This window comes from Sphaerodactylus townsendi, linkage group LG05 (assembly GCF_021028975.2).
Source record: "Sphaerodactylus townsendi isolate TG3544 linkage group LG05, MPM_Stown_v2.3, whole genome shotgun sequence".
NCBI classification, from domain to species: domain Eukaryota; kingdom Metazoa; phylum Chordata; class Lepidosauria; order Squamata; family Sphaerodactylidae; genus Sphaerodactylus; species Sphaerodactylus townsendi.
In genome coordinates this window covers 132232510-132257510 of record NC_059429.1, presented here as the reverse complement: position 1 = coordinate 132257510, position 25001 = coordinate 132232510, and the positions used below count along the sequence as shown (strand labels likewise).

The following is a 25001-nucleotide window of genomic DNA, read 5'->3' as shown; positions in this document are numbered from 1 at the left end:
TGTTAGGAGGTTAAGAGCTCGTGTATCTAAACTGGAGGAACTGGGTTTGATTCCCAGCTCTGACGCCTGAGCTGTGGAGGCTTATCTGGGGAATTCAGATTAGTTTGTGCACTCCCACACATGCCAGCTGGGTGACCTTGGGCTAGTCACAGCTCTGTGGATCTCTCTCAGCCCCACCTACCTCACAGGGTGTTTGTTGTGAGGGGGGAAGGGCAAGGAGATTGTAAGCCCCTTTGAGTCTCCTGCAGGAGAGAAAGAGGGGATATAAATCCAAACTCTTCTTCTAAATTGAAGAACTGCAGGGGAATTGAGAGATCCAATAAGTCTGGACATACTTTATCAGGGCGGATTTAGTACATAGCCTGTGTAATCTTCATGATATCATGCGTGGTGGTGGTGGTGGTGGTGGAGGAGGAGGAGGGCGGCGGCGGCTGCAGCAAAAACGACAGCCTGGAAAACCCACAACAGCCCGTGGATTCGGGCTGTGAAAGTGTCCCGCAATACATCACTGCAAGACTTTTGGCTATTATGACTGCAGCTCACTGTTTCTCTGAATTCAACTGAACCAGCCAGATGGTGTTATGGGGGTCTTGTGCACCGGCTAAAGATCAAACACCTCTAAGGCCATGCCTCAAGGTTGTGATTTGCTTATCTACGTAATTTATAATCTGCCTTTCTCGCTGGGCCTTCAGGTGTATTACAGGTGAAAGCTCACCACAGTAAACAAACCATCTGATTTAGCACAAGGCTGCTTCATGTACAGAATCATAGAATCATAGAGTTGGAAGAGACCTCAATGGCCACCAAGGCCAACCTCCTGCCATGCAGGAACACACAATCCAAGCATTCCAGACATATGCTGATCCAGTCTCTGTTTAAAAACCTCCGAAGAAGGAGACTCCTCCACTCAGCCCGCCAGTGAATTCCACTGTCAAAACAGCCCTGACAGTCAGAAAGTTCTTCCTAATGTTTAGGTTGAATCTGTTTTGCTGCACCTTGAATCCATTACTCCATGTCCTGGTCTCTGGAGCAGCAGAAAACAAGCTTGCTCCCTCTTCAACATGGCATCCCTTCAAATATTTAAACATAGCTATCATATCCCCCCTTAACCTTCACTTAAGGTTAAAGGGGAACTTTAACTTTTTTAACTTTTAAGATTTTTATCCCACCCAGGCTTCAGGTGGCGAACGACACAACCACGGTATAATACACTCAATCAAAACAATTCCTTTCTACGACAGTTAAAACACAACCACAGAATATTACAATTGGGCTAAAAAGCGGCATCATGCAGTTTTAAGATTCTTAGAATTCCTCAGTGGGTTAAGACAAAGCAAAGAGGGGGTCCTACAGGGAACCTCCTCTAACAAGCAACATACACCAAATCCCCTTCCGCCCGGCCCCAAGCTTAAAACTTGTCTACTATTCATCAATAGGAGAAAAGCAAGGAAGGGAAACAGACAAGGATTATGAAAGGAAAAAGAAAAAGAGGGGGAGGGGAGAAAAAGGAAAGGGAGAAGAAGAGGAAGAATTTGGATTTATATCCCCCTTTCTCTCCTGTAAGGAGACTCAAAAGGGGCTTACAATTTCCTTTCCCTCTCCCCCCCCCCCCCCACAAACACCCTGTGAGGTGAGTGGGGCTGAGAGAACTCCGAACTGTGACTAGCCCAGGGTCACCCAGCTGGCATGTGTTGGAGTGCCCAAGCTAATCTAGTTCCCCTGATAAGCCTCCACAGCTCAAGTGGCAGAGCGGGGAATCAAACCCGGTTCTCCAGATTAGAGTTCCCCTTCTCTTAACCACTATACCTAACCCTAACCTTGAGCCCTCCAGGGGAGGGCTGTATACAAGTATAATTAATAAATAAATGAATATACCACACTGCCTCTCTAATGCTTTTGCTTTTATACAAATTACAGAATAGTTTCCTGGTACAAAATACTAAAATAAAGCACATTTATTTCTGCTTGGGGGAGGGGAGGCCAGGTTAAATCGTGATTGCCTTAACCTTGGGACTGGTAGAACACCTCTGCTTTCAGAACCCTGCAGAACTGTCCTATATCCCACAAGGCCCTATTGTCATGTGGTAGAGAGTTCCACCAGCCTGGGGCCAGGGCTGAAAAAGGCCCCCACTTTGTTTAAAGATCCCCTCCCATTAACCACACAGTCACATCAGCACAAAACTCTCCGTCCGCTCCAAAGCCTCTTAATTTTCACTGCCTGCGATGGTAACTCAGAAGCCAGGCTGATATCGCGTGCCTCAATGTCTCGAGAAGGGCCAGCTCAGGTCTCCGGGGAAGCCGGGCTGACAGCTGCTTCCCGTGTCAAGGTGGTATTGAGGAGTCGCTCCTGCTTTCCCCCGCAATGTACTTTGCAGCTGGGGCCAGCGAGGAGCTGAAACTGGCAGCTTGCGACCGAGGCCGGGGCGAGTGAGGAGCTGAGCCTGGGAGCCGCTGTTCCCCAGGAATGTCGAGCCATATGGAATACAGTTCGTGCCCGATGGACTATCCCACCATGGACAGCCTGGAGAGGCAGCTCATCTGCCCCATTTGCTTAGAGATGTTCACCAAGCCCGTGGTCATCCTGCCGTGCCAACATAACCTGTGCAGGAAATGCGCCAACGACATCTTTCAGGTGAGCAGCACTCCGGAGTATGCAGCTAAAACGGGAGCGTTATCTTTTTTGCTAGGTGGGTTAGATTTCGCCCCAGGCTCTAGCAGTCATCCGTTTTCCATAAATGCTTCCTCTTTCGGGAACGCCACCTAGGCCTATTGCAGCGTCTTGTGGCAATGAGTTCCGCAAGTTGGCAGCGAATGTCTCCTTTTTGTCAGTGGGGGATAGTGGGTAAGAGCAGTGGTTTCATTCCCCACTCCTCCACATGAGTGATGGACTTACCACTTATCTGGTGAACCAGTTTAGTTCTCCGCTCCTCCACATGATGCCTGCTTGGGTGACCTTGGGCTAGTCACAGTTCTCTCAGAACTCTCTCAGCCCCACCTGCCTTACAAGATTCCTGTTGTGGGGAGTGGAAGGGAAGGAGATGGTAAGTTGCTTTGAGACTCTTTACAAAAGAGGGAAGCCGGGTAGAAATCCAAACTCCTCTTCTTCTGCTTGTCCTATATCTGCTGGTAATGATAAACAGGAGACTTGGAGCACCTTCAAGAATAGGAACATTTCATTCCATTGAAAACTTTAATGGACTAGAAGTGGAATACAGTCCTCATGAGCCTATTCTGGTACAAAATGTTGCTAGTCTATGATTTATATTATTTTACAATTTGCCCAAGTCGGCCTCAGGGTAGCTCGCAACTAAGATTCATAATTAAAATTGGTAACTGAAAATTAGTTCCTGTAGCATGTTGAACAGTGGCAGGATAAAATCCATTCCAAACTAAGGGGGAAATGAATTTAAGGAAACAGAAAAAAGGAAGGAAATAAGGAGGGATGAAAAGGGAGAAGGGGAAAGGAAAGAAGGGGAGGGAGGGAAAGGGTAGACGATGCGTTAAATAATTCAACTCCTAACTTTCTGAGGGTCCCTAATTTCTGGATTCATCTATCGCAATAAACAAAAGCAGAAGACACTACACATCGGCAAAAAAGAAAAGTATCCACCTAATGATATAAATATCCTGTGAAGTGTCAGGTGCTTTAAAGATACCAAAAGTGCTGTAAGTGCAAAATGTAATACGTGGACAATAAATACAGAGGTCCCTTTAGCAGGTTCCACTTCTGGCCAATCCGGGTTTCCAATACAAAGCATAAATATGGCTGTTCCAACGATATGGCTTTTTTGGAGAGCCAGCGTGGTGTAGTGGTTAAGAGCAGGTGCACTCTAATCTGGAGAACTGGGTTTGATTCCCCACTCTGCCACTTGAGCTGTGGAGGCTTATCTGGTGAACCAGATGTGTTTCCGCACTCCTACATTCTTGCTGGGTGCCCTTGGGCTAGTCAGTTCTTTGGAGCTCTCTTAGAAATTATGGACCCTACCGCACAGGGTGTTTGTTGTGAGGGGGAAAGAGGAAGAAGTTTGTAAGCCCCTTTGAGTCTCCTTACAGGAGAGAAAGGGGGGATATAAACCCAACTCCTCTTCTTTACAAACATGGACATCTCTATTGGGACATCATCGTTATCTCTGCAAGTTGGCAGTCACTAAATACAAGCCTTAAGACAGTGGTGGCGAACCTATGGCACGGTTCCAGAGGTGGCACTCAGAGCCCTTTCTGCGGGCACGCGGGCACAGAGTCCCCCCCACACACACATCTAGGCTGGTCTGGGCACAATCGTTTACCTGGGAGTAAGCTCGGTTGCTGGCAATGGGACTTGCTTCCGAGTAAACCCTCTTAGGGTCGTGATTCACCCATTCGACGTGTTGCACGGCTGCTTCACTAAGCTTACTCACAAGTAACGCGTTTCTAAACTAAAACCTCAATATTCAGATTAAATTGCCGTGTTGGCACTTTGCGATGAATATGTGGGTTTGGGGTGGCAATTTGGGCACTCGGTCTCGAAAAGGTTCGCCATTACTGCCTTAAGACAATCTCTAAAGACACAGGAGCAGCAGTGGCGTAGGAGGTTAAGAGCTCATGTATCTAATCTGGAGGAACCGGGTTTGATTCCCAGCTTGGCCGCCGGAGCTGTGGAGGCTTATCTGGGGAATTCAGATTAGCCTGTACACTCCCACACACGCCAGCTGGGTGACCTTGGGCTAGTCACAGCTTCTCGGAGCTCTCTCAGCCCCACCTACCTCACAGGGTGTTTGTTGTGAGGGGGGAAGGGTAAGGAGATTGTAAGCCCCTTTGAGTCTCCTGCAGGAGAGAAAGGGGGGATATAAATCCAAACTCCTCTTCTTCTTCTTAAATTCAATAGTACCCTGATCACAGGTGGGAGAAGTTTGCTACTTACCAACTGGGCCAGAGAAAGTGAATTACTAAGTCTTGATATATTGGACTTACCCACAGGGACGCTGCGCAGAATAATCTGTTCACAGAGCGGCTTTTTCCACCCGTGACTATTGGCACTATAGCTAGGTCAGTAAAGAAGTGCAGAGGGCTGCAAACTTAGCAACGGGCATATCGAGCAGGGAAATCCAGCGGGAGCTTTCTGTAGGACCATAAGCCCATCCAGGTGAGCGAGCGCTGGCTGACCTCGCCAGAGGATATAGGGGTGGCCACAGGGATAAACAGCACTCTGTACTTCTTTACTGACCTAGCTACAGCCTGGATGGGACACCCGTACTGAGCAGAGAGTTTGGACTGAAGGACACTCCAAGAAGGGATTGGACTGATTCATAGAAGAGCAATCTATTGGTGTATTGTCGAAGGCTTTCACGGCCGGAATCACTTGGGTGCTGTGTGGTTTCCGGGCTGTATGGCCGTGTTCTAGCAACATTCTCTCCTGACGTTTCGCCTGCATCTGTGGCTGGCATCTGAAGATCCTCTGAAGATGCCAGCCACAGATGCAGGCGAAACGTCAGGAGAGAATGTTGCTAGAACACGGCCATACAGCCCGGAAACCACACAGCACCCAATCTATTGGTGGCTAGTAGCCATGGTGACTTGGGAGAACCTCCACATTCAGAGGCAGTCAGTCTCTGAAAATCAGTGCCGGGAAGCAATATGAAGAGAAAGCCTCTGTGTCCTGTTGTTGACCCTCCAGAGGAACTAGTTGGCCACTGTGTGAGACAGGATACTGGACTAAATGGGCCGCTGCTCTGATCCAGCAGGGCTCTTCTGATGTTCTTATGGAGGCCTCGGCCTCTATGCCCTGTGGTTGACCCTCCAGAGCAGGGGTCTTCAAACTCTGGCCCTCCAGATGTTCATAGACTACAATTCCCATGAGCCCTACCACTTGGCCATTCTGGCAGGGGCTGATGGGAATTGTAGTCCATGAACATCTGGAGGGCCATAGTTTGAAGACCTCTGCTCCAGAGGAACTGGTCAACCGCTCTATAAGGAGAGGATGCTGGTCCAGGTGGACCACTGGTCTGATCCAGGAAGGTTCCTCTGATGTTCTCAAGAAGACTTCAGCCTCTGTGCCCTCCTTGTTGGGCCTTCAAAGGAACTGGTTGGCCACTGTGTGGGACAGAATTCTTGACTCGGACCACTGGTAAGATCCAGCAGGGTTCTTCTTCGGTTTTTACCTGTTAAATTATCATCTAATCTGGGACAACCTCTGTCACCTTTCACTGCCTCCTTCTTTCTCATCACTACCATGACATATTATAACATATAATATCTGCTCCTAATAGAGTCAAGGAGGAAAAGGTGATGGAGATACTTCCCTTCTTCCCTACCCAAGAAGCATTTCCTGCAGAGGTTCAAAGGACTCACAGCAGCCAATGCAGTAGCAAGATTGCTGACCAGAGATACCATTTTCTACTTGAGTTCCTGATCCAAGTTAGGCTCCTTTGTCCATTCGTAACAGGACCCTTGAAAACCAGCATGGTTAAGAGCGGCAGAACTCTAACCTGGAGAACTGGGTTCGATTCCCCACTCTTCCATAATCATCAATATTATTAATATTAATATTATTAATATTAAGAAGAAGAAGAAGAAGAGTTTGGATTTCTATCCCCCTTTCTCTCCTGTAGGAGACTCAAAGGGGCTTACAATCTCCTTGCTCTTCCCCTCTCACAACAAACTCCCTGTGAGGTAGGTGGGGCTGAGAGAGCTCCAAGAAGCTCCAAGAAGCTGTGACTAGCCCAAGGTCACCCAGCTGGCGTGTGTGGGAGTGCACAGGCTAATCTGAATTCCCCAGATAAGCCTCCACAGCTCAGGTGGCAGAGCTGGGAATCAAACCCGGTTCCTCCAGATTAGATACACGAGCTCTTAACCTCCGACACCACAGGTATATAATTCTTATATAATTAATGGTGAGAAAGCAAAGCTTCCAGTATATCCGTCATTCTCCTAATCATGTACCCACAATCCCATACCAGCTCTTTTTTTAACTAGAGGGGGTCGAAGAGGAGACCCTATGCATGCAGGGCAGATGTCCAGCCAATTGGGTTGCCAACTCCGGTCTGGGAAATTTCTGGAGATTTTAGGAATGGAGCTGGAAAGGGGACAAATCTGGGAGTGGGGACCTCAGAAGGACGAAATGCTGCACCAGTGATGGTGAACCTTTTTGAGGCCGAGTGCCCAAACTGCAACCCAAGACCCACTTATTTATCGCCAAGTGCCAACACGGCAATTTAACCTGAATACTGAGGTCTTAGTTTAGAAAAAAACCGGTTGGCTCCAAGGCGTGTGTTACTCGGGAGTAAGCTTGGTGGTAGTCGGTGGCTCTGCTTTGAAGCAACCGTGCAACTCTTCCAACGGGTGACTCACAACCCTAGGAGGGTTTACTCAGAAGCAAACCCCATTGCCAGCAACTGAGCTTACTCCCAGGTAAAGGATCGCGCTTTAGTTCTTTGCATGTAAATCAGCGGAGTTTAACAGTCCTTATCAAGATTACCTACACTGCTTCCCCAAAACTAGGTCTTAGGTTTAATGCTAATAATCGAGCCCAGTGGCCCAAGCCAGCCCAGATGTGTGGGTGTGGGGGTGCCCACAGAGAGGGCTCTGAGTGCCACCTCTGGCACCCGTGCCATAGGTTCGCCACCACTGTGCTACACTGTCCACCCTCCAAAGCAGCCATTTACTCCAAGGGATCTGGCTATCATTCCAGGAGATCTCTTGGCCCCACATGGACGCTGGAGACCCTATACATAAATGCACACATAGGGCCAGGCACGAAATGGCAGAGTGCGCAATAACATTTCTCCAAGAGGTTTGGTGTTGTTGTTTTTTTTTTTGGATGGGCAGGAGCAGAATTCCCTCCACGGGACGTATACGGCATGCTCCAGATAACTGAGGAGTTGCGCATGTTCTAATTTTTAATCCTTCTGTTCTCCCGGGGGAAGTTCGACACCTGCCTTCGTGCTATCGAATGCCTTGTGTTTACCCTGAGCGTCTGGCCTTTGGCTGCTTCTTAAACTGTAATCCTTGTAAGCCCCGCCCCCGTGAGGGATGTTATCTTTGCAACACCTCCCATCCCGAGTTGAAGAAGTAGCAAATTTGACCCACTCTTCTCCCAGGCTTGCTTTTCTTCCAAAGAGCACAGTTTCTGAGGGCATCATTTAAACAAATATTTAAATGGAGGGGAAAGTCCCGATTTTAATTTGTTGTTTCTATTTACACATATATATTGATTGATGCACCCCACCTTGGTTGTGGGAAGGGGCACATGGGCAGTGGTGGGATCCAAAAATTTTAGTAACAGGTTCCCATGGTGGTGGGATTCAAACTGTGGCGTAGCGCCAATGGGGCTGGGCGGGGCACGACGGGGGCGTGGCCGGGCATTCCAAGGGCGGGGCATTCCTGGGCGGGGCTGTGGCAAGGACGCAGCCGCTGTGCCGGTCCTTGGGCAGGAAACGAATGCACACGGGCGCAGGCTGCCGCGCACGCCGGTGCACCTCCTGCTAGACTGCTTCAAGTTCTGCGTGCTACTGCTGAGAGGAGGGGCGTAACTAAGGCAAAAATCACGGGGCAAAATCACCCATTAGTAACCCCCTCTCGGCACACACAAATAATTAGTAACCTACTCTCGGGAACCTGTGAGAACCTGCTGGATCCCACCTCTGCACGCGGGGCTATAGGCTCTCTGTGCTCCCTGATATTTGCACATATAATGACTTAATGGCTGGAGGCTCCCTAGATTTTGAGGCCCTCGGCTTCGGCCTGCCAAGTCTACAGGTAAATCCGACACTGGTGGTTTGGTTTGGTTTGCTTAAGCAAGGTCAAATGAAGAAGAAGGAGGAGGAGGAGGAGGAGGAGGAGGAGTTTGGATTTATATCCCCCTTTCTCTCCTACAGGAGACTCAAAGGGGCTGACAATCTCCTTGCCCTTCCCCCCTCACAACAAACACGCTGTGAGGTGGGCGGGGCTGAGAAAGTTCCGAGAAGCTGTGACTAGCCCAAGGTCACCCAGCTGGCGTGTGTGGGAGTGTACAGGCTAATCTGAATCCCCCAGATAAGCCTCCACAGCTCAGTTGGCAGAGCTGGGAATCAAACCCGGTTCCTCCAGCCTAGATACACGAGCTCTTAACCTCCTACGCCACTGCTGCTCCAAGAAAGTCCAGGGCTGCCAAGAGAGGCAGGCAAAGGCAAAAGACTTTTCGGCATCTCTAGCCTTGAAAGCCCCATGAAGGCTCACAGTAAGTCAGCTGCTACTTGATCTCTCTCTCTCTCTCTCTCTCTCTCTCTCTCTCTCTCTCACACACACACACACACACACACACACACACACAAGATAAATCCATTGAGCACCCAATCTCTGCTGCCGCCATCCGGCTCCACCTGCCCCAAACAAACATCAGCTTAGCTCAACACAAGGCAAACTGTTGTGTCTTTCAGTCTCGGGGGACAACCTTGGGGTCTGCAGGGAGGTTTCGCTGCCCGTCCTGCCGCCACGAAGTGGTCCTGGACCGGCACGGCATCTACGGGCTGCAACGGAATCTCCTGGTTGAGAACATCATAGACATCTACAAGCAGGCATCCGCGAGGGGGCCCGACAGGTGTGTTGCCTGGCTGTTTGTAGCTTGCGGGGAGAGGCTGCAGCTCAGTGGAACAGCCTCTGCTTTGCAGGCAGGTATGCAGGTTCAAACCCTGACATCTCCAGTTAATCAGGACTATGCAGGAGGTGATGGGAAAGATCTCCGCCTGAGACTCTGGAGAGCGGCTGCCAGTCAGAGTGGACAATGCTGACCTTGAAGGACCGAGGGTCTGGTTCAGAAGAAGGCAGCTTCAAGCGTTCATAGAACAGCCTCCACTTTGCATGCAGAAGTTCCCAGGTTCAATCCCAACAGGAAGTAGGTGATGGGAGAGATCTCTGCTTGGGATGCGGGAGAGAGCTGCTGCCGGTCAGAGTAGGTAATACTGATCTTAGTGAACCAAGGGTGGGGATCATTAGAAAAAGGAATTGAGAATAGAACTGCAAGGATTGTCATGCCCTTATATAAAGCCATGGTGCTACCGCACTTGGAGTACTGTGTTCAGTTCTGGTCGCCACATCTCAAAAAGGATATCGAAGAGATAGAAAAAGTGCGGAGAAGGGCAATGAGGATGATTGAAGGATTGGAGCACCTTCCTTATGAGGAGAGGCTGCAGCGTTTGGGGCTCTTTAGTTTGGAGAGGAGACGTCTGAAGAGGGGATATGATTGAATTCTATAAAATTATGCATGAAGTAGAAAATGTTGACAGAGAGAAATTTTTTCTCTTTCTCACAATACTAGAAGCAGGGGGCATCCATTGAAAATGCTGGGGGGAAGAATTAGGACTAATAAAAGGAAACACTTTTCACGCAACGTGTGATTGGTGTTTGGAATTTGCTGCCACAGGAGGTGGTGATGGCCACTAACCTGGATAACTTTAAAAAGGGTTTGGACAGATTTGTGGAGGAGAAGTCGATCTATGGCTACCAATCTTGATCCCCCTTGATCTGAGATTGCAAATGCCTTAACAGTCCAGGTGCTCGGGAGCAACAGCCCCAGAAGGCCATTGCTTTCACCTCCTGCAGGTGAGCTCCCAAAGGCACCTGGTGGGCCACTGTGAGTAGCAGAGAGCTGGACTAGATGGACTCTGGTCTGATCCAGCTGGCTTGTTCTTATGTTCTTAAGGGTCCAGTATAAGGCAGATTCACCTTATGTCAGCCACAGTGATGTAATATTTCTCGTGGCCACTAGAGGTCTCCGTGTGCTGCCTAAAAATGATGCTCGCCCTGATCGACAGCGGCAATTCCCAGGGTTTTGGGACCTACTCTCACTTCTAAAAGGTATTAACTCTTCTGCAAAATGTCCTCGTGTTATAAGTCTTGGGGACCTTGCAGCCCGACTAAATTTTATTTCAGCATACTCTGAGTACATGTCCAGGCTACCGGGTCAGACAAAGTCTGCAACTCGTAGAATTGCTGCTGGGAATAATTTGCCGGGATGGGGCCATCTGACTTGTTCCGAGTTTCCATCTGCCTTGTTTCGAGTCTTTTCATCCTTATGGACCCTTTCCCCTCTTGTGTCCCCCTGCCTCAACCAGGCCTCTGTTAAAAACGGAGCATCCGACCTGCGAAGAACACGAGGACGAGAAAATCAACATCTACTGCGTGACGTGCGGGGTGCCCACCTGTTCCCTCTGCAAGGTTTTTGGGGAGCACAAGGAATGTGAGGTGGCCCCTCTCTCAGATATCTACATGAAACAGAAGGTCAGCCCCTCCCTCTTTGCAAAAGCTTCCCAGTTTGCCTGGGCTTCTCTGTCATGTAGTTTGTTGATTCCTCCTCCAATTTCATGGAACTCCAGCTGAAGTCTGTAAGCTTCGAGAACCAGCCTGAGTGTGGTGTAGCGGTTAAGAGCAGGTGCACTTTAATCTGGAGAACCGGATTTGATTCCCCGCTCCTGCCATTTGAGCTTTGGAGGCTTATCTGGTGAACCAGATTAGCTTGTGCACTCCCACACATGCCAGCTGGGTGACCTTGGGCTAGTCACAGTTCTTCAGAGCTCTCTCAGCCCCACTTACCTCACAGGGTGTTTGTTTTGGGGGTGGGGAAAGGAGATTGTAAGTCCCTTTGAGTCTCCTTGCAGGAGAGAAAGGGGGGATATAAATCCAACTCTCCTCCTCCTCCTCCTCGGTCTCTCATTGAAGCACCAAAACAAAAGATGGTAAACTGTGGCGTAGGAGCAGCAGTGGCGTAGGAGGTTAAGAGCTCGTGTATCTAATCTGGGGGAACCGGGTTTGATTCCCCGCTCTACCGCCTGAGCTGTGGAGGCTTATCTGGGGAATTCAGATTAGCCTGTGCACTCCCACACACGCCAGCTGGGTGACCTTGGGCTAGTCACAGCTTCTCGGAGCTCTCTCAGCCCCACCTACCTCACAGGGTGTTTGTTGTGAGGGGGGGAGGGCAAGGAGATTGTCAGCCCCTTTGAGTCTCCTGTAGGAGAGAAAGGGGGGATATAAATCCAAACTCTTCTTCTTCTTCTAAACTTGATGGACCATGGATCTGATCCAGTAGGGTCGCCCTTAATGTTTTTAAGCTGGGTATATTCCATTTTGGCAATGCCCAGTTCGGGATGGGGTAAAATAGCCAGAGGAACCACTCCTCCCAGCGGGGGCAGGGGAGTTAAAAGCACGGGTGGTCTCCGCAGTGAACAAATCTGACTTTTGAACTCTTCCCCTCAAGGCCGCGCTGACCGATGGGATCGGGGCTCTCGTGGCTGCCAATGACAGGATCCAAGCCTACGTCAACACTTTGCAAGGCACGTGCAAAAACATTGAGGTAGGAAGCTATTTCTCAGCATTTCTCCTAGAATCAAAGAGTTGGAAGAGACCACCAGGGACATCCAATCCAACCCCCTGCCATGCAGGAACACACAATGAAAGCACTCCTGTCAGATGGCCATCCAGCCTCTCTTTAAAAACCTCCAAAGAAGGAGACTCAGTCTAGACCAGGGGTGTCAAACTCGTGGCCCTCCAGATGTTCATGAACTACAGTTCCCATGAGTCCCTCCCAACATGAGCATTGGCTATACTGGCAAGGGCTGATGGGAACTGTAATTCATGAACATCTGGAGGGCCGCAAGTTTGACACCTGTGATCTAGACACTATACTCCTATTGATACAGCCCAGAATTGCATTGGCTTTCTTGGCTGCCACCTCACATTGCTGACTCATGTTCAGTTTGCAGTCTACTAAGACTCCCAGATCCCTTCCGCATGTACTGTTGTCAAGCCAGGTGTCACTCGTCCTGTTTCTGTGCTGGGGATATTAAAAACCTCCAAAGAATGAGACTCCACCACACTCCGAGGCAGCGTATTCCGCTGTCGAACAGCCCTGACTGTCAGGAAATTCTTCCTAATGTTCTTCTTAATGTTTAGGTGGATTCCTGTACTTTGAATCCATTACTCTTGGTCCTAGTCTCTGGAGCAGCAGAAAACAAGCTTGCTCCATCTTCAACGTGACACCCCTTCAAATATTGAAACATGGCTATCGTGTCACCCCTTAACCTATCCTTTCTGGGATTGTGGGGCCCAGAACAGGACACAGTGTTCCAGGTGAGATCTGACAATACAGAATAGAGTAGTTCTATTACATCCCTCAGTCTGGACACTATACTCCTATTGATACAGCCCAGAATTGCATTGGCTTTCTTGGCTGCCACCTCACCTTGCTGACTCATGTTCAGTTTGCGGTCTACTAAGACTCCCAGATCCCTTCCGCATGTACTGTTGTCAAGCCGGGTGTCACCCGTCCTGTTTCTGTGCTGGGGATATTCCTGTTCAAGAGATGATGTTCTTGGCCATTTCTAACCTAGTTCAGAGGTGGGATCCAGCAGGTTCTCGCAGGTTCCCGAGAGTAGGTTACTCATTATTTGTGTGTGCCGAGAGGGGGTTACTAATGGGTGATTTTGCCACGTGATTTTTGCCTTAGTTACGCCCCTCCTCTCAGCAGTAGCGCACAGAACTTGAAGCAGTCTAGCAGGAGGTGCACCGGCGTGCCTGGCAGCCCGCGCCATGCGTGCATCTGCTTCCCACCTAAGGACTGCATGAGCGGCTGCGTCCTTGCCACAGTTCACTTCAGGAATGCCCGCTCCCCAGAACGCCTCACCATCTCCCCGTCGTGCCCCGCCCAGCCCCATTGGCGCTACGCCACAGTTTGAATCCCACCACCATGGGAACCTGTTACTAAATTTTTTGGATCCCACCACTGACCTAGTTGCATGTTGGGCTGCAATGGAAGAACAGGATTCCAGTCCAGTAGCATTTTAGAAACCAATACGATGTTTGGATTTTAAGCCTTCAAGAGTTCGAGCTCCATTTGTCTGATTCCGGCTGGTGCTTCTTTCTATGCTGTTATCCTGCTGGTCTACAGGGGCACCAGCTGGTGTTCCTCAGAGGAGCTCCAGAGAAGGAAACTTGGCTCTCAAAAACTCACATCCTGAACATCTTGGTGGTCTCTAAGATGCTACTAGATTCGATTCTAGCATTCCAACCTCAGAACGCTTGAAGAACAAAGACCTTGGCACTGCTCATACATCTGGCCCAGTTACTTTGTGGAAGAGGTCACTGGTGGCTTCACCAAGTTGGTTATCCCTGGGACAGGAGCTGTGGCTCAGTGGTAGAATATCTGCTTGGCATCTGCAAGGTTCCAGGTTCTATCCCCGGCGGGAGGTGATGTGAGAGATCTTTGTCCTAAAGAGCCACTGTCTTCATAGAATCATAGGGCGATTCCGCACACGAGTAAAATAGGTTCGACCCAGTTCCCTGAGAAGGGTACTGACCTAGGTCGAAGCCACTGTTGTTCCCCACTGCAACCAGCTTGATCCCAGCTCGGAGGGCGGGATCATCCTGTGCCTCTTCAAGCCGCTCCGGGATTGGCTACTGTTCTAATGCCATGTTCCGTCTATTCCTACACACGTTATTTAAAAAACTGCCACAGGAATGGAGGGACGAAGGTGGCGTTTTGTGATTGGCCAGCTGTACGCATGCCCGAAACACTCAGCTGTGATTGGCTGAATGGGGGACTCCTGGCACCAGAGATTCCACACTTTACTGGAATCGAGCTGAGTTCGAGCGTGGTTCCCTGAAAAAGTAGTAGTTCCCAACTGGAGTTGGAAATTGGACCGTTACACGGGGCGAAGCTGGTACAAAACCAAATCGATCCCAGTGGTTGTGCGGAGCACTTAGGTCGAATGCAGCTCGAACTTAGGTTGATAACGCAAGTGCGGAATCGACCATAGAGTTGGAAAAGGCCCCGTGGGCCATCCAGTCCAACCCCCTGCCATGCAGGAACACACAATCAAAGCGCTCCTGACCGATGGCCATCGATCCTCTCTTTAAAAACCTCCAAAGAAGGAAACTCCACCACTTAAAAGAGCAATGGTATCAAACTCTATCCAAGCACTCCACCATTAGCAGAACGGATCCGGTAGACCCACTGAATGAAAACGAAAGGACGACTATTAAACCACAAGAGTTAAGCGCAGTGGTACAGATGTGTATTTTTAAAACACTAGACGCTCAGAGCACGAAGTTTAAAAAAAATTACACGAAGGCGCAGACTGACGCATGCAGAACGCAAGGAGGAGAGAGAAAAAACACCAGAGTACATTTCAAAAACCAAAATCACAAGCTGGCAGGCTCAATGTCTGAATGATGACAGAGAAGCCACTGGGAAAATATTTATAGCAATCTGCTGTCTGACACTCCTCCCATGGCTGTTTAAAAAGCAATGGAGGGTACGTGCCGTCAACCTCCCACATTCCAGCCCCCCAAATATTTGTGGAAAGGCAGAAAGAGAACATTGATTTACCCACCCGGTGGATTTGTTGGTTGGTGGTGCATAAACAGTATCAGTGGGATTTAAGAAACAAAACAGCTCCAAGTTCTAGCTTAAGTACCTTGTCTTCAGCAGTGGCGTAGGAGGTTAAGAGCTCGTGTATCTAATCTGGAGGAACCGGGTTTGATTCTCCGCTCTGCCGCCTGAGCTGTGGAGGCTTATCTGGGGAATTCAGATTAGCCTGTGCACTCCCACACACGCCAGCTGGGTGACCTTGGGCTAGTCACAGCTTCTCGGAGCTCTCTCAGCCCCACCTACCTCACAGGGTGTTTGTTGTGAGGGGGGAAGGGCAAGGAGATTGTAAGCCCCTTTGAGTCTCCTACAGGAGAGAAAGGGGGGATATAAAACCAAACTCCTCCTCCTCCTCCTCCTCCTCCTCCTCCTCCTTCTTCTTCTTCTTCTTAAGCCACCTTGAGTCTCCTTACAGGAGAGAAAGGTGGGGTATAAATCCAAACTCCTCCTTGGAGGATGCCGTGGCTAATATTTCAGTGAAAGCTGCATTGTGTTTTTAATCACCCCCCACCTCCCCAGTGATCAAAGATCTTGTGTTCAAAAGTAAATTGAGAAGATTTTAAAGCAACGGGTGGGTGAGATTGAGATACTTTTCAAATTGCTGTTGTTTTAATGGATTTTCGCATAGTTGCGAGAAAAGTTCTTTTTCTTTTTTAAAAAATCCACTTTTCCCTAGAGGGGGGAAAAATCTGTCATACACATTTGCTTATAGCTTACCACCTTCTGTCAGGCTTTCTGTTCAAGACGCACTTTCAGAAAGGAGCAGAACAAACTCTGTTAATTTAAAGATGACGCATGTCGGGAAAAGTGACATTTGTAATCCTTTTGGCTTTTGCATCAGCGAAATACTAAAAAAACAAACTAAAAGCATCAACGGTCTGCAGTTATGATGAGCTAGGCCCAGCCTTTGAAACTCTGTGAGCATTTTTTCCCCCCAGAGTGGGTCTAGATCCGTAACTTTTTTTCTCTCTCAAGACTTCCTGCCAAGGATGAGGATAGCCAAAGTATGGAAGAATGAAGCTTCACCAACAAAAGAAGAATGGATGACCCAAGTTATAGAATATCTAAATATGGACAGATTATCGACGAGATTGAAAGAACTCCCACGAGAAAAGTTTTTGAAAACTTGGGGGAAGCTAATTATACATCTAGAAAAGAGTTCAAAGGATAAAACGATTGAAGAATATATAATATGAAGTGGTTTACAAAATTATATTGCAATAAGTTAATCTGCAAAAAAGTTGTATCACAAAATAAATTGTGTACCTTTATTAAGAGAAAAATAAACATGGATTCAGTTACTCAACAGGGGAAGTCCAAAGCAATAAGTATTGGGCAGTTACATCACAATAAAAGGGATAAAATCATGATTATGGGATATTCGATTTCGATTTCGAATACCTTTAATGGCATATAAATAGTTTAAGATTAACTTAGCAAGATAATAACAGCCTTTACAACTTCTGACGAGTTAAAATAACACCGTTTAAAAATTTAGCCACCGCTTCCAACAGCTCGTAGTTGTGGCTGTTTAAAAGATATGTAACCTTCTGTTTATCTGTAATGCCTTCACTTCCATGCAGGAAGGGGATTGTGTGCTTATTATGGGATATTGAAAGGGCCTAGATAAGAAAAGAAATGTATTTAAATTAAAATATGAAGGACATATAGCATTATGAAATACAAGGTATATTTGCAGGTTAAATATTAAAAATATGGAATGAAAAATAAGGTAGTATAGTATAGATATTTAAGTTTATTAAAGCTAAAGAATAAATTACCAAAGAATAGTGAAGTAACTGATTTGATTTAGATGTATTGAATTATGTGTTATTGTTATGGGTAGTTGGGGTAGGATAGATTATGTTTGGGTGACTGTAAATGTGGGTCATTTGTTACATGTTAATATTTGTTGATGTCTTATGTGTTTCAATGGTTTCATGTATGTTTTATGTCCAATGTGTGTTTTTAAAGAAGGAAATTAATAAAAAGTATTATGGGGGGAAAAAGACTTCATGCCTGAAAATATTCAGCTCCTTGTTATCCTATGTAAGGTATGGCTGGAGGTATGCAGGTATGTAGGGATGAGCCCCGCGAACCCAGCAGAGCCTCAGAAAGAGCGCAGGAATGCCTGTGCCATCTGTGCCCTTCTGGGTGCACACGCTCACCTGTCCCCCGGCCCCCGTGAGTCATAGGTCATGAGATTCCTGACTCACCGGCACAAGACATCCCAGACAAAGGGACAAAGGGGCGCATACCCCCAGGTAAGGATTAGGCCCAGACAGGAACGTTCCCTCTCTCACGTAGGCAACCCCATGAGTCATGTACTGTACAATATTCTCCCGCCTCCCGTCCCGCCTCTTATGAAACCCTAATAAAAGGTGCCAGGGACCAGACCATGGCAGAGTTGCCAGATCCACGGATCACGCTTCCTGCCACTGGCTCTCTCCACCGGATGATATCGCTGCGTCTCACCTCTTCCTCGCGACCCTCGCTGGCCGACTTCACAGGTATACTCGGGAAGGACAGAATTTTGGGGACGGAATAGACTCAGCAAGGATGCGATGATATCCAGTCCACCCTCCAAAGTTGTCCTTTCCTTCAGGCAGGACCGATCTCCGCGGTCTGTAGATCTGCTGTAATTCCACAAATCTCCAGGCCCAATCCTACCTGGAAATGACATAACAGGAGCCTCTGGACACTCTAGGAATGGGAGGCATTTTTAGAACTGCTCATCGGGAGGCTGTGATGTAGGGCTGTCTCTTCCTGGTTATGAAATTTCTGAAGATTTAGTGGTGGAACCTAGGGAGGGCGAGGTTTCGGAAAAGGAGGGAGTTCAGTGGGGTTGTGATGCCATATCCCACCCTGCAAATCTGCCATTCCCTTCCAAAAGAATTGATCTCTGTAGCTTAGAGACATGCTGTAATTCTGGGAGGACTCCAGCACCTGGGGTGTAGCCAGAGGTGGGATCCAGCAGGTTCTCACAGGTTCTAGAGAGGAGGTTACTAATTATCTGTGTGTGCCGAGAGGGGGTTACTAATTGGTGATTTGGCCACGTGATGTTTGCCTTAGTTACGCCCCTCCTCTCAGCAGTAGCGCGCAGAACTTGAAGCAGTCTAGCAGGAGGTGCACCGGCGTGTGTGGCAGCCTGCGCCTGCGTGCATTCGTTTCCCGCCCAAGGACTGGTGCAGTGGCTGCGTCCTTGCCACAGCCCCGCCCAGGAATACCCCACCCCTGAAATGCCCGCCCACGCCCCCCCCCATCGTGTCTCCTTCCGCCCAGCTCCCCCATTGGGCGCTTACGCTCATACAGTTTGAATCCCACCACCATGGGAACCTGTTACTACAATTTTTGGATCCCACCACTGGGGGTGACAGATATTTATTCTGAACTGCCAGTTGTCTCTTTTAAAGGCCTGTTGTTTTAGGACTTCTGAAAGCAATAGGATGATTGATCCTTTGAAGAAGTCCCTTTTTATTTATAGTCCAAGAGCATCAGTTGCAAATGAATCGATTCAAGGTGCAAGAAAAGAGATTCCACCTAAACATTAGGAAGAACTTCCTGACCGTCAGGGCTGTTCAACAGTGGAATTCACTGCCTCGGAGAGTGGTGGAGTCTCCTTCTTTGGAGGTTTTTAAACAGAGGCTGGGTGAACATATGTCGGGAGTGCTTTGATTGTGTGTTCCTGCATGGCAGGGGGTTGGACTGGATGGCCCTTGGGCTCTCTTCCAACTCTATGATTCTAGGAGTCTATGATTCTAATCTCTTTGCCTCTGCGGGGCAGGACAATTGCAAAACTCAGAAGCAGGCCCTGTGCGAGAAGTTTGACCGGATGTGCGTCATTTTGGAAGAGAGGCGGAAGATCATGTTGCAGAGGATCACGTACGAGCAGGAGGAGAAAACTCAGCATCTGAAATCCCGCTCCAAAGCCTGCAGCGACCACATCGAATCGTCCTCCAAGCTGGTGGACACGTCTCTGCAATCGATGGAGGAGCCCCAGATGGCTGTTTTTGTGCAGGTGACGTACCTGAGAGCTGGTGGCGGAAGGTCTGTGCTGCTCTGCTCAGGATCTCCTGTCGGTGCACAAAGAGGGATGGTCTTAGACGGGACAACCAGCATGGTGCCGTGGTTAAGAGCAGATTGATTCTAATTTGGAGAACTGGGTTTTGTTCCCCACTCCTCCACATGAGTGGCGGAGGCTTATCTGGTGAACCAGATGTTTTTCTGTACTCCTTCATTCCTGCTGGGTGACCTTGGGCTAGTCACAGTTCTCACTGGACTCTCTCAGTCCCACCTACCTCACAAGGTGTCTGTTGTGGGGAAAGGAAGAGAAAGGAGCTTGTAACACCCCCCCCCCTCCTCCTCCTCCTCCTCCTCCTCCTCCTCCTCCTCCTCCTCCTCCTCTTCTTCTTCTTCTTCTTCTTCTTCTTCTTCTTCTTCTTCTTCTTCTTCTTCTTCTTCTTCTTCTTCTTCTTCTTCTTCTTCTTCTTCTTCTTCTTCTTCTTCTTCTTCTTCTTCTTCTTCTTCTTCTACACAGATGGTGTAGTGGCTAAGAGCAGGTGCATTCTGATCTGGAGGAACCGGGTTTGATTCCCTGCTCTGCCACTCGAGTTGTGGAGGCTTCTCTGGGGAATTCAGATTAGCCTGTGCACTCCCACACATGCCAGCTGGGTGACCTTGGGCTAGTCACAGCTTCTTGGAGCTCTCTCAGCCCCACCCACCTCACAGGGTGTTTGTTGTGAGGGGGGAAGGGCAAGGAGATTGTAAGCCCCTTTGAGTCTCCTGCAGGAGAGAAAGGGGGGATGTAAATCCAAACTTCTCCTCTTCTTCTTCGTCTTCCTCGTCTTCGTCTTCCTCATCTTTGTCGTCTTCTTCTTCTTCTTCTTCTTCTTCTTCTTCTTCTTCTTCTTCTTCTTCTTCTTCTTCTTCTTCTTCTTCTTCTTCTTCTTCTTCTTCTTCTTCTTCTTCTTCTTCTTCTTCTTCTTCTTCCCTTCCTTTTTATTTTCTCCTCATAACAACCCTGCTAGGTAGGTCAGTCTGGCCCAAGGTTCCCTAGCATGCGTCACGGCAGAGGTGCAGTTTGAACCGAACCTCTCAAACCCTCAGTCGACGTCTTAACTACCATTCCACACTGGCAACGAGCATATATTGCTCTTTCTCCCCCTCTGTGTTGGGAATTTATGGTTCTATATTGCAGTTCTTTGTGCCATTTTTTGTGCTTGCATTTGTTGACCCCGTGGTTACGTCTGTCAGCTGCCTTGGGCTCGACATGAAAGGCAGGACGTGAATATTTTCAATAATAAATGTAATAAATGACGTTTCTGACTCGGCTGCTGAGAATAGCAGGCCAAAAGGCTCTCTTTCCCAGGTACCTTTCAAACTGTTGACTGTCATCTTTGTCTTCTCTCTCTCCTACGTCAGAACGCCAATGTCCTCATCCGCAAGTAAGTATCCTGCTTTGTCTGAATGCATCTGCCCCGTGAACTCCCTTTCCTGTTGGCAACGGGGAAGGCTGCCCTCCAAAAGAATGCCTTCCATGGTTGCCAGACTCCAGGCAGGGTCTGGAGATCACCCAGAATTTCTACTCCAGCGTGGTGTAGCTGTTAAGAGCAGGCACGCTCTAATCTGGAGAGCTGGGTTTGATTCCCCGCTGTGCCACTTGAGCTGTGGAGGCTTCTCTGGGGAATTGCTCTGATTAGCCTGTACACTCCCACACACGCCAGCTGGGTGACCTTGGGCTAGTCACAGCTTCTCGGAGCTCTCTCAGCCCCACCTACCTCACAGGATGTTTGTTGTGAGGGGGGAAGGGCAAGGAGATTGTGAGCCCCTTTGAGTCTCCTGCAGGAGAGAAAGGGGGGATATAAATCCAAACTCTTCTTCTTCTTACAGGAGAGAAAGGGGGAATATAAATCCAAACTCTTCTTCTTCTCATCTCCAGACTATATTAGTTTCCCTGAAGTAATGGCGGCTTTGGTCAGTCGGCTCTGTGGCATGATACCCAACTGGGGTCCCCTCTGCCCAACCTGCACCCCCTAATCCCCAGAAATTTTCCAATCCAAAGTTGACAACCTCGTCTCCTCTCTTCAGGATTTCAGAAATGTCCCGGAGCTGCAAGCTCGACCCTTTGGAATCAGGTTATGACAACATGGAGCACTACACGGTCGATTTCAACGCAGAGGAACGCGTCCTGTACCAGCTGGATTTCATCAAAGGTGGGGTGGAAACATCTCCAGATGTTCAGATATCAAGTCTATCGAGCAGGAGGGTTGAAACCAGTTTAGATTTGGGTAACATTACATGTGCAGAGGTATCTATTCAAGCAGATAATGATGAGTTTATGGAGAAGTCGATTTATGGCTACCAATCGTGATCCTCCTTGATCTGAGATTGCAAATGCCTTAGCAGACCAGGTGCTTGGGAGCAACAGCAGCAGAAGGCCATTGCTTTCACCTCCTGCATGTGAGCTCCCAAAGGCACCTGGTGGGCCACTGCGAGTAGCAGAGAGCTTGACTAGATGGACTCTGGTCTGATCCAGCTGGCTTGTTCTTATGTTCTTATGTTTATGTTCTAGTTGGTATGCTCTCCAGAGTAGAAGACCTTCTTGTCCATCTCTCCTGGACAGCATAGCGCATCAGTCTCCAAACCAAGGGTTGGGACCTTTGCGTCCCTCATCAGCAAGGTCAAAAGTCCATGTTGAACTGCACACTTCATTTTGCTGCTGTTTTTTTTTAAAGCACCTGTAAGGCTGAACCCACTGAAACAAAGTCGAGTTGGCAAAAGAACAAACTTTATTGATTTATGTCGCCCTCTAGCGACAGGGTGCTAGAACTGAGGATTCTCGTCCTCAGTTCCAGTATTTATTTCTAGGTCTAAGACAGTGGTGACGAACCTTTGGCACTCCAGATGTTATGGACTACAATTCCCATCAGCCCCTGCTAGCATGGCCAATTGGGTCTAAGACAAACAAGAACCAATCAGCTCTCTCGTGTCCCCCTGGCCCTCTGGTCCCATTGGTGCCTTCGGAGCACCGTGGTTCCTATTGGCTGCAGCCCCTTGCTCTGATTCCCACTTCTCCAGCTGAAATGGCTGGAACTGAGGGTCGCTGGGAGTTGTAGTCCTGACAGCACCTGCTACTAATTTGCATGCATAGAGAGTGCAAGAAAAAAACACCCTGCCTCTCTTCATGGACAACCTGAGCTGTTGTTGCCAACCCAACCCAACCCAACCCAGTGATGGTTCCTCAGGTACCCATTGCAGATCCCTGGTAGTTAACAGAAGGCCTTTGGTCCATCACGGTCAGTATAGTCTCTGCAGACTGGTAGGGGCTCAGGTGGAGGGTCTTTCACAACACGCTACAGCGGTCAGTGCTATCAGTCACAGACCAGGAAAGGGATTTGGGCGTCTTAGTGGATAGTTCCATGGGAATGTCAACTCAATGCATGGCAGCTGTGAAAAAGGCAAACTCTATGCTGGGGATCATTAGGAAAGGAGTTGATAATAAAACTGCAAAGATTGTCATGCCCTTATATAAAGCCATGGTGCAACCGCACTTGGAGTACTGTGTCCAGTTCTGGTCGCCACATCTCAAAAAGGATATCAAAGAGATAGAAAAAGTGCAGAGAAGGGCAACAAGGATGATTGAGGGACTGGAGCACCATCCTTATGAGGAGAGGCTGCAGCATTTGGGACTCTTCAGTTTGGAGAGGAGACGTCTGAGGGGGGATATGATTGAAGTCTATAAAATTATGCATGTGAAAATGTTGACAGAGGGGTAGAAAATATTGACAGAGAGAAATTTTTCTCTCTTTCTCACAATACTAGAACCAGGGGGCATTCATTGAAAATGCTGGGGGGAAGAATTAGGACTAATAAAAGGAAACACTTCTTCACGCAACGTGTGATTGGTGTTTGGAATATGCTGCCACAGGAGGGGGTGATGGCCACTCACCTGGATAGCTTTAAAAGGGGCTTGGACAGATTGATGGAGGAGAAGTCGATCTATGGCTACCAATCTTGATCCTCCTTGATCTGAGATGGCAAATGCCTTAGCAGACCAGGTGCTCAGGAGCAGCAGCAGCAGCAGAAGGCCATTGCTTTCACCTCCTGCACATGAGCTCCCAAAGGCACCTGGTGGGCCACTGCGAGTAGCAGAGTGCTGGACTAGATGGTCTCTGGTCTGATCCATCAGGCTAGTTCTTATGTTCTTAACACCTACAAAATGATGGCTTTAGCTGGAGATGCCAGGAATTGAACCTCTCCTATGCCAAGCAGATGCTCTGCTACTGAACCACAGCTTGATGAGCTGAGGGTCTCATTCAGCATAAGGCAGCAGCATCATGTGTCCAGAAGACCCCTCTGCTTTGACCTCCGTCCTGCCATTTATTCAATCCAAAAAACCTTTATTAGGCATAAAACTGGTGTGTGTCAAGAATTCCAAATACAATAAGAAGATCATTATCGCACAACTTGCAGTACACAGGAGGTGGTGATGGCCACTAACCTGGATAGCTTTAAAGGGGGCTTGGATGGATTTATGGAGGAGAAGTCGATCTATGGCTCCCAATCTTGATCCTCTTTGATCTGAGATTGCAAATGCCTTAGCAGACCAGGTGCTCGGGAGCAGCAGCCGCAGAAGACCATTGCTTTCACATCCTGCAGGTGAGCTCCCAAAGGCACCTGGTGGGCCACTGCGAGTAGCAGAATGCCGGACTAGATGGACTCTGGTCTGATCCAGCAGACTCCTTCTTATGTTCTTACACAGAGTAAAAATATAGCCACAGCTTCAGAGATTTCAACATTAGAGTTATTTAGAAGCTTAGCCATTTTTATCTTATCAGAAAGGAGCATAAATCCTGTTGGTGATACAGTTCTCAAATCAGTTCTGATGTTGTTGTATTTTGAACAGTGAAGCAGAATTTGCCATTTATTCTTTCCCTGGTAGAAGAGGAGCCTGAACCGACAAGCGAGGAAGACGGAGCCTGCGGGGAGACGGAAGACCCCCCAACAGACTCCGGGGCAGGGCCTGGCGAGAGAAGAGAAGACCTGGAAGACTTCTTGGCCTTTGGCAAGGAGGAGCAGCCCCCAGGAGTGAATCTTATGCCGAGCGAGGACCTGAGCAGTTCTGCTGGTGGAGCAGAAGAAAAGATGGTGCCCCTGTCAGCTCCGTCCGGGGCCGAAGGCCAGGTGGACAGAGAAAGCACCTCATGGAACTCTCAGCAGGTAACGGGAGACCTGTCAGACTTGTTCTGTTTCTGCAAGGTTTGTAAGGCCAAATTATTGAGGTTTGACTGAGGGCTGTGATCTACACATTTGGTATAGTGCCGGCCACATATTTTAATAGCTTAACACAGTGGTGGCGAACCTATTTTACTCATGTGTGGAATTGCCCTATGATTCTATGAAGACAGTGACTCTTTAGGACAAAGATCTCTCACATCACCTCCGCTTGAACCTGGAACCTTGCGGATGCCAAGCAGATATTCTACCACTGAGCCACAGCTCCTGTCCCAGGGATAACCAACTTGGTGAAGCCTCCAGTGACCTCTTCCACAAAGTAACTGGGCCAGATGTATAGCAGTGCCAAGGTCTTTGTTCTTCAAGAGTTCTGAGGTTATAATGCTAGAATCGA

The 25001-nt window shown here is 48.6% G+C and overlaps 1 protein-coding gene across 3 annotated transcripts in view; it reads left to right on the top strand.

Moving 5' to 3' along the window:
• The first annotated feature begins 2383 nt into the window (after window positions 1-2383).
• LOC125433553 (tripartite motif-containing protein 54-like) overlaps window positions 2384-25001 on the top strand; it is a 34525-nt gene continuing 11907 nt past the window's right edge. For all 3 annotated transcript variants that reach the window (XM_048498167.1, XM_048498164.1, XM_048498165.1), the window contains exons 1-8: window positions 2384-2632; window positions 9393-9553; window positions 11067-11232; window positions 12206-12301; window positions 19158-19391; window positions 20795-20817; window positions 21461-21585; window positions 24315-24592. In XM_048498167.1, coding sequence (XP_048354124.1) covers window positions 2465-2632; window positions 9393-9553; window positions 11067-11232; window positions 12206-12301; window positions 19158-19391; window positions 20795-20817; window positions 21461-21585; window positions 24315-24592 — 1251 coding nt within the window. In that variant the 5' untranslated portion in view covers window positions 2384-2464. The remainder of the gene's footprint in view (window positions 2633-9392; window positions 9554-11066; window positions 11233-12205; window positions 12302-19157; window positions 19392-20794; window positions 20818-21460; window positions 21586-24314; window positions 24593-25001) is intronic.